The sequence below is a fragment of the Pantherophis guttatus genome, chromosome 4 (assembly GCF_059756535.1).
Source record: "Pantherophis guttatus breed Tessera chromosome 4, ASM5975653v1, whole genome shotgun sequence".
Classification (NCBI taxonomy): Eukaryota; Metazoa; Chordata; class Lepidosauria; order Squamata; family Colubridae; genus Pantherophis; species Pantherophis guttatus.
Window position 1 is genome coordinate 38,218,101 of NC_142066.1, and position 9,925 is coordinate 38,228,025.

General features: G+C 33.0%; 1 protein-coding gene across 1 annotated transcript; it reads left to right on the forward strand.

Moving 5' to 3' along the window:
- Positions 1-6,552: 6,552 nt before the first annotated feature.
- Positions 6,553-7,584, forward strand: LOC117668816 (olfactory receptor 6B1-like). Its single transcript, XM_060693615.2, has one exon. It carries the CDS (start codon positions 6,553-6,555, stop codon positions 7,582-7,584), a length of 1,032 nt encoding a protein of 343 aa, XP_060549598.2.
- Positions 7,585-9,925: the final 2,341 nt, after the last annotated feature.

Genomic DNA, 9,925 nt, shown 5'->3' on the forward strand with positions numbered 1-9,925 from the left:
GTTCTTTAAGAATTGTCCTCAATATGATAATCAGCCCTTTTCATAGTTTATCATAGTTTTCATAGTTTATCTTTCTTTGGTTATTGATATGAATTTTTATAGCTAAAATAATCATATAGAAGGCTATCTATGTTGTGAAATGTTGGCCCATCTATTTTTCCACATCACTGGTGAGAGTGTAGAGCTAGATCTATCCTATTTTAGACATTGGTTATCATTTATTATTGAACATTTTTCCTTTATTTTCCTTTAATTCCATTCATAAGTAAAGATAAAAGGGAGGCATGGACAAATTTGATTTTTTTCCAGTTTTCCATGATATCTTGTTTTTGAATTAGTTTATAATTCTGAAAAAAACAGTCAAATTTATGGGCTTGTATGTGACTCTTTCTCCTAATATAGACTCTTTTATATGTTTTAAAGATGATTATCTGTTTCTGTACATCAATGTACACACACAGAGAAAAAGGGGGAGTATATTTTGATAACACAGTTCTTAATAATGGATTTTAGCTTCTTTATTTTCTTTGGAAAATGGAACCTCACAATTCAGAAACAAAGATCTGCATCAATTTACTTAGGAAGTACTAAACAGATCTTCACATTAAATAAAAATACATTTGTTGGTGTTAAACAAGTTATTTTAAAAAATGTCCACTTTTTTAGAGTTTTTCTTTACCTGACATAAAAAATATTTAATTAACAGCATAGAGAAACAAAACAGGAAATGGTCAAGACTATGAATATTACTGTCTTCCAACAAAAACAAATTATTGCTATACTCTAGAAATATGCTGTATATTCTCTATGTGTATTTCCAATAAATTTGAATTTTCAGAATCCTGAAAATGTATTAAATGGTTATAGGTTATTTCTTAGAAAAAGTGTATGTTTTATCTTCTGAAATTCTTAATGGAATATTTACCGAAGTGCATACAGTATTTATCTGAGAACCTGTCCATATCACAACTCTAGCAAAACCACCACACATATCTTTCAGAGCGCTCCTATTATCAATATAGTTCTGAAAACTTTATTCTCCTTTATTGACATCTGTTATAGATCATAATGAATGCTTTTGTCTTTTTTAAAAGTAATTTTTATTTTATTCAAAGTTAAATACAAAGCAAAAAATTTTTACAGGAACAAACAAACCATTAAAAAAAACAAACCATTAAAAAGTGCATTAAAAACATACAAACACATATACACATAGTTGAATACTGATAAATATATTTCAACAATGTTAATTTCCCACCCCATGAAAAACAGTGCCCAAAAGTTTTTAAACTTTTAATTTTATTTGCAAATTATTAACCTATCATCTATCTACTATATTAATGACAAAATAGTTAATAAGTAGAGCAACACTACCACCAAAAATGACAAGAGTAAAACTTTGTAAATCCTCTCTTAATAAACAATTGTATAGAACTCATTGTATAAAATTCATAAAAAGCTTGCCACAGCTTCTTATCTATCCCAACAATAACACTAATTCATCCTGGATGAAACATCCATGTTTGTTTTTTAATACCATCTTTTTTAGATTGTGCTGTGATTAAATGTAATAAATCCATTCCCCAGTTTTCGTCAATCTTCTTAGTGGAAACCAATTTATCATTTATCCACTCAGTAAATTTTGGGCTGTTGTAAAGGAATTCTGTAAGATCCATATTTCTTTTAGTCTTCACCAAATCTGATACCTTCAAATAAAATTCCTTTTGTGAATCTGGTTTAATATATTGATACTTGCATTTGAATATTTTTGTAGCCATTATCATTTTGTCAAACTTTTAAAAGAAGTTTTCAACTTGGAAGTTACCAAATCGTCTTTTTTCAAATGCCATGTCTGTAAAATGATACATTGTTGCTTTTAGTGATGAAGGATAAAAAAAATCTTTATGGACAGAAGACAAGGAACATTAATGTAATATTCCTCAGAGTAAGAAAATAAATATAAAAATAGGGAGGATATTTTTGGATATTTGGATATTTATCCAAGATTTCTTAAAAAAATTTTTTTTTCAAAGTTAATAAAATGCAAAATGCCTATAGTCAAATATGAATGTAAATCCTATCACTTTTACCAGGATTTAGATGAAAAGAGGCCCTAGGCTATTCCACTTATGAGGCCCTGTCACCTATAGTGAAAGTGTAATTTTAATTTTGCTAACAATTTGAATGTAGGGAATGTAGGCCCAGTGGTGGGATTCAATTTTTTTAACAACAGGTTCTGTGGGAGTGGCTTAGTTGGGGGTGTGGCTTGGCAATCATGTGACTGGGTGGGCGTGGCTAGCTGGTCACATGACTGTGTAGGTGTGGGTAGCTTGTCATGTGACCAGGTGGGCATGGCTATGTGCATAGCATTTCTGACTGGGCCTCGCACTTTTGACCGGTCCTCACACTTATGACCATCCTCACATTTATGCCCGTGCAGCTTTCTTAACAACCATGTCACTCATTTCACAACTGCTTCTCTTCACCATGGTGACAAGATAGGGCAAAAACGTAAAATGTGAGGACAGTCATAAGTTCAAGGACTGGTCAAAAGTGCGAGGACCAGTCAGAAATAACTTTTTCAGCCCTCTGAGTAGTCCATATGCATAAAAGGATACAGTAATAAAGAGGGATGAAGGAAGGGAAGGGAAATTAAGAGGGTAAGAGAGGGAGGAAGAGAGGAGGAGAAGGAGAAAGGAAAAGGAAGTAGGGAGGAGAAGAAGATGGGGAGGAAGAGAAAGTAAGAAGGAAAGAAAAGAGAGAGGTGGTAGGTTTGAGGAGAAAGATTGCTGTACAATAAAAAAGATGAAAGGGAAGAAAGCCAACCCCAAACAAATATAAAGATATTAAGATAAAGAATGAATTGTTAAACTTTAAAGAATAAAAGAGAACAAATATGAATAAATAACAATAATTAGAAATACACATACAAACATACAATGTATTTTCTTTGAACAGAGTATTTGGCCGGTTCACAAATTTAAACAGTGTTTAGTCATTTCAATTAAATTTACAATTTCTATATTTCCTTTTTGCCATATTTATTCCTCATCTATTTTTGTAAAAAACCAATATTACCCTTCATCCTCATCTCTAGTCTTAATCAAATTCAATTTTTCCTTCTATTCTATATTATACCCCTTCCCATTGTCATCTATTTTTATATCCATCCTCACATTGGTTAATTATGTAATATTAGTTGTTTAATATAAATTCAACATTTTAATATAAAGCAATTAGTTATATAACTACCTTTTTTGTATATTAATCAATATGAACATGAATATTCCAATTATTTCCATGCAATCTAATTTCTTACAAATCAATTAATTATATTTACCAATAATAATAAACCAAATAATTTCCCCCATATATTCCTCCAAACCACAACTTAACCATTTCTGCTTTCAGAAATATACAATTAATAGTATCTCAATTATTACAATTCCCTAGTTAAATAGAGCTTTTTTTCTTTTGTGTTTTAAAATCCTGAACTCTCCTCTTTTTCCCTAAATTTCCCATTGTTTGCACCTACCTTTTTTGGTGAGGACAAAGAAAAGAATTCTGCCTGCCTAATTTTCCAACCTTGCAGCAACAGCAAAGCAGTTTCAGTTTCGTTTCTCAGCATAGCTAGGGGAAAAAAATCAGCACTCTTTGCAAGGAAGCAGAAGAGCCCTGAGCAAAACAGCTGAGACAAATCAGCTGAGAGCCGGGAGGCCAATTAGCCTATGCTGAAGCTCCGTGGGCCAATAAAATTACAAAAAAAAAAAACAAAAAAACACAGAACCCTTTGTTAAATTGCTGGCTCCCCCGCCCCTCGCCCACCACTATTTATTGGCAATAAACAGTGGTGCGGAGGGGCGGGGGAAGCCAGCTATTTAACAAAGGGTTCGGCTGCACCACTGGCTCTAGGGCAGCTCTTTGAAGCCCCACAGCAAGAATTTGAAGTTTTTTTTTCCTCTAGCCATCAGAGGCAGCAATAGATGGGGAGTGGGCGGGGTAAGCGAATGGCCGGCGATCCAACAGAGCAGAGAGTGAGGGTGAGTGAGTGAAGGCATGGAAGCTGCTTTCTCCATCCTGCTCTCTTGCGTCCGGAGCTGGTGGGGAACCACGTGGCAGCCCACGTGGATCCCAGGCAGCGGAACTCAGGCTAGGGAAGGGGTGGGCAATTGTGGCTCTTTTACAACCTGTGGCCTTCAACTCCCAGAATTCCTAAGACAGCCAAGTTGCCTCAGGAATTCTGGAAGTTGAAGTCCACAGGTTGTAAAAGAGCCACAATTGCCTACCCCTGGCTACGGTAGGCTGGCGCCGCGCGGGTGGGAGGCGAGGGGCGGGCGAGCCAGCAATTTAACAAAGGGTTCAGCCGAACCCCCTAGAACCTCCAGAATCCCACCACTGTGTAGGCCCCTCTTGATCTTGAGGCCCTAGGCTGAAGCCTAGTTAGCCTATAGGAAAATCCGGCCCTGACTTTTACTAACCAGTAACTTGCTCTCAGCTCCTTACATACAGCCAAATAGATCAAAAGAAAAAAAGTGCGGGAGGGTAAGAACAGATAAAATCCAGCAGCAGGTTAAAATAAATTAACATTCAACCCACCAGTTAACATTAATAGATAAAGAAGAGAACAAAACAGAAACTTCAAACAGTGAAATTAAAACCCAGGCTTCCTTAAGAGTATAGAATTGAGAGGAAAAGATGAATAGAAAACCCATGATTTTCTGGCTGGTCCCCACAGAGAACTGCAGTCTTCAAGATTTTTTTTTTATTATTTGATTTATATGCTGCCCTTCTCCGGAGACTCAGGGCAGCTTACAATGCATTAAGCAATAGCCTTCATACTTTTGTATATTTTATACAAAGTCAGCTTATTGCCCCCACAATCTGGGTCCTCATTTTACCTACCTTAGAAAGGATGGAAGGCTGAGTCAACCTTGAGCCTGGTGAGATTTGAACTTGCAGTAATTGCAGGCAGCTGATGTTAATAACAGTGCTTTAGTCTCCTGCGCTACCAGGGCTCCCTTCCTGGATGGTTCCACAGCCGTCCAAAAGTCATTCCTGAGTCATTCCCATTCAAATGTACAGAGCAATGCTGCAAAAGAACCAACTTTGGCAGCAAAATCAGCAGATTGTCAGTAAAAAGAAAAAATGTTGTACCATTCAGCAGCCATCTTGAGATAGGACCCCATTTGTGGTCTTGATTTTCTTAGTTAAGGAACTGTTTGTTATATATAATATTGATAGATTTTGACTAGCAGCAATTAAATTTTGCAAACAGATAATTAAGGGTTTTATGCATGGATAAACTACTGAGAATTTATTTTTTATTTTATTTTTATAGATATAGTTTAACTTTAATTTTATAGTATCATTTTAGGAACTCTAATTTTTAATTTAATTTCACCTATTTTAAGTTCCAGTAGTATTATTAAAATGGGTTTTTCTTATTTCTACTATATGTTGAACTTTGACCAAAATAAAGATTTGATTGCCTGACTGTTTTTAAATATATCCTTATATATTATTTTCTATAATGTTTGGGAATTCTCATCTATGACTTGATGGGTGCTTAAAATTATGACCTCTTTATAATTTCAAATGCCTCACCTTTGTATTTATATTATTAATGAATCATAATTCTCCATGCCTTAGAAAAGGTTTATGTTCTGATTCAGAAAGAAGGGGAAAATTGTAAAATATTCTTAATATACCAAGTGTCCACTAGATTAATGTATAATATATTGTTCTAATTTCAAAAATTTAAGGAAAGGAAAGAATATTTTTGCTGTATTCATTATGGAATAACAATCTCACCCATGAATAGTAAATTCCCATTGGATTTTGTAATTTACCTTTCTATATGCATATTGAATTCTCAAGGAAGCACTTCTGTTGTTGAAAACTATATTAAAATAGAAGTGTTCTTTGTAACATGCATTATAACTCAATATTAATATAAAATAAAGAATTGATAGTTACTTTACACATAGCTTATTTTGTAGTTGCTTATATCCACTACTTTCTGTTTAAAGTGTAATAAATGTTTTGGTCATTTCTTAGAAAACGTAGTTGCATCTATGAATTAATTAGCAGCAACTACTATTAAATAAATCCTGTAAGAAAGGAAAAGATTTATGGTAACATCTAAATAAGCTTATTAAATAGAAATGTGATTTTGTCAGCCTCCTTTCTTTTTATACAATATGTTGAAATTTCTAAACCTTTGGTTAATAACCATGACACTATAATAATATGAGTTATGTTTATTAATTTGTAATTTGGTACTCCTATTTATTTGCTTGTTAATAATTTATTTTCCTTTTATTTCCAGTGATTTCAGAGTTTTCAGAAGTTGTCTTCTGAAACAACATTTTTAAAACTGTGCAAGATTTTATCCAAAATTCTAATGCTTTGTGCCGCTACCAGATGACAATTGACCTTTTTTTTTTTAATTTACAGATTGAAAGTATGTTTTCTATTTATGAGTAATGGAAAGAAGAGAGACACTATGTAATGTTTGTAACAACTAAATTGCTATTCTGCTGTTTGTCACAGATGCAGCTGACTGAAACTCTAGGACTGCGAAATCAAACTGTTATCACAGAATTCATTTTGTTGGGATTTAAGCATCTTCAGAACATAAGGATTATTTTGCTACTGGTATTCCTTATAATCTACATTATGACTATTGCTGGAAATGTCCTTATTGTTTTACTGGTGGCAACTGATCGACATCTTCATACTCCTATGTATTTCTTCCTTGGAAATTTATCCTGCTTAGAATCTTTCTATAGTTCTGCTATTTTACCCAGAATATTAGCTAGTTTCTTCAATGGAGACAGATCAATATCAATCAATGGCTGCTTTGTGCAACATTATTTCTTTGCATACCTAGCAGCTGTGGAATGTTATCTCCTTTCAGCAATGTCCTATGATCGATATGTGGCTATATGTAAACCACTTCATTATGTGTCCATAATGAATGGTAAGTTGTGTCTTCACTTGGCAGCTGGATCTTGGGTAACTGGATTCATTGCCAGTACTGTAACAATTATATTAATGTCACGGTTAGTCTTCTGTGGTCCAAATGAAATTGACCATTTCTTTTGTGACACCTACCCAATCATGCAGTTGTCTTGCAGCAATACTCTTCTTTTAAGAATCCTAATTTTAATGTTTGTATCACTGTTCACCCTTCCCCCCTTTACATTAACATTATTGTCATATACATTTATAATATCTACTATCCTTAAAATCCCATCTACTATTGGAAAACAAAAGGCCTTTTCTACCTGTTCTTCTCATCTCATTGTGGTAACTATTTACTATGGATCTATCACTGTTGCATACACCTTACCAGATTCAAATTCCTTAAGTGACTGGAACAAACTCATCTCTGCCTTTTATACAATCCTAACACCTTTGATCAACCCTCTCATATACAGCCTAAGAAATAAAGAAGTGAAGGATTCTCTTCAGAGATCTATAGTCATAGGATGGATTAGAAATCAAGTAAGTAATTATATCAATAGGCTTCTGCAAACAAATATCACCAGGCAATTGGAAAATGTCTCAAGAAATAAATAAATATTTCTTGATACTAATTAAAATCAAATGTTTGCTTATTAAACTCCATATAAATAATAATAGTGATAATAATGTTGATACTATTACTAAAGATTTGTTTTCTGAAATTTTTTAAAAAAACATAGAAAGTAAATATGAGTAAGCCCTCTTACTCAGAAATTCTCATGCCAGAATAGGCAGATATTAACTTGTGGTGTGCATTAAAAAAATGCTGAATCCAATGATTTGACTTTTGCATATCACAATCTTAAATTCACATTCAAAACTTCACATCTGTTGTTCCAAATTGTCATTATTTTTTTCCAAATTTTAAAAAGAGGGTTAGGTAGTTTAGTTGCAAATTTATGTCAATCTCTTATAAATTACACTGATATCTACTAATAAATCAAGTATTAATGTATGCCCATTTCAATTTTAGGACACATTCAAATTCTATTAGTTATGCATTAATTAGAGTTTCTAATCAACTTTATTGTTTCTGTTAAATTATCAAACTTATGCTTAACTTCTCAGAAATTATACTTTTTCAGAAATAGTGCAAAAGCTGTTTTGGACTGCATCATTTTTATTGTCACACTTCATGTCAGGACTCAACTGAAGCCTGATTCTTTAGACACTTATGTCTTTTGGTTGCACTAGTTCCTAAGATTGTTTCTTCAATCAGTCCATATAAAAGAATTACATCCCTGTGATCAGAGGTTTAAACTTTAGGAGTTTTTTTCTGAGTTCATGGGGTGTTGGCTGTTCTCTTGATAGACTTGGTAGTGCCATCTCTGTTGAGATCCTGTTTTCTGTAGTCTGAAGCCATTAATTCCTGCCTTACCTGCTTTATTTCTTATATGCATATGACTTTATTCATATCTTGGCTTGATTTTTGTTTTTTTGCATTACAATAACAAATATTAAAAAACGAAAAAGGTCTACACAAAACAAAACAAAACAAAAACTATTCAAAGGTAAGTCTGGAACTGCATATTATTATATACATATATATATTTGTTCAGTATATTTATTTTGATATGCATTTTAAAATAAGCATTAATTCAGTGATTTAAGTAATTATTGAGTTATGTTAGAATTTTAAGATACATATGAGCAGCAACTACAGAACAAGCAAGGGATAGTAGTGTTCTGATTAATGAAGCATCTCCATTTAAGTCGTGCTTCATCCCCGTTTGCCATGTTTCTTGTGAGCTTCCATTTCTTTTAGTTCTCACACACTGACTGAAAGATTCCATTATTTTTATCCTCCCAATCTGTGTCCTAGGAGCATAAACTGTCACATAAAATTTGTCACATAAAATTTCTCTTTGAAATTGATTTAGTGGTGCAACTTCCAAAAAAGGCAATGTGGGGGTGTTTTTGTAGGTAAAGTAAGGGCTGATTCTAATCCTATCCAATAAATCAGTGTAGATTTGGAAAGAAAATGAAACTTTTAAGTAAGCAAGTAGGTTAAGTAGGTCTTTTGTAATCATGCTAACAGATTTAGAATCTAAATTATACTATCTTCTCATAAAACTCTATATTTGTGGACCACATTGTCTAACTATATATAAAAGTTCCAAAATTTTTGATTTAAAGTATGACAGTAGCTGGAATACTTAGTTGAACTTCTGCATTTTGTTTCATACATAGAAAATTCTGCAGTTTAATCTCTGATTCTCACATTTTGAACAATAGAATATACTGATTGGAAATATGCAACAACAACAATAATATCTTTCTGGAGCAACAACTAATTTGATGTCATAAACTACTATTTCAATTTACAAGATTGTCAAGGAATTTAAATTTGAGTGTGAGCAGACCTCATAATTAGTGATAACATGAGTTTCCTGGGAACATTTAAGCACCAGAAGTTTTTGGTTACATATGAAGTATACATACTTAAGGACACATTTCCATAAATATAAGATAATATTTAGTTAGTATACAGGAATAAGCACTTTAGCCAACTTGTAGTTACATAAATGTAGTGGCTTAAACTAAAGCACCATCACTTGGAGGAAACTGAATTTGGAATAAGACAGGACAATCAAATGGATCATATGATTGGACCATGTTAATGATCCAATCAGGACCAGGTTAATATAGAACACCTAGCTGTAATTAAAATAATACACATAGTACACAGAAACAATTATACTAAAAAGAGCATTTGAGAATTTAGAGAGAATAGAGATTGCAAAGTTACACCTTGTGAAGATTTCATTCAAAGTTAGTGAGGTACATCTGATCAGTAAAATAGGACTGTGCATTTCTGGGCACAGGAAATGTTATATATAGGCCAATGCCGATAGATAGATAGATAGATAGATAGATAGATAGATAGATAGATAGA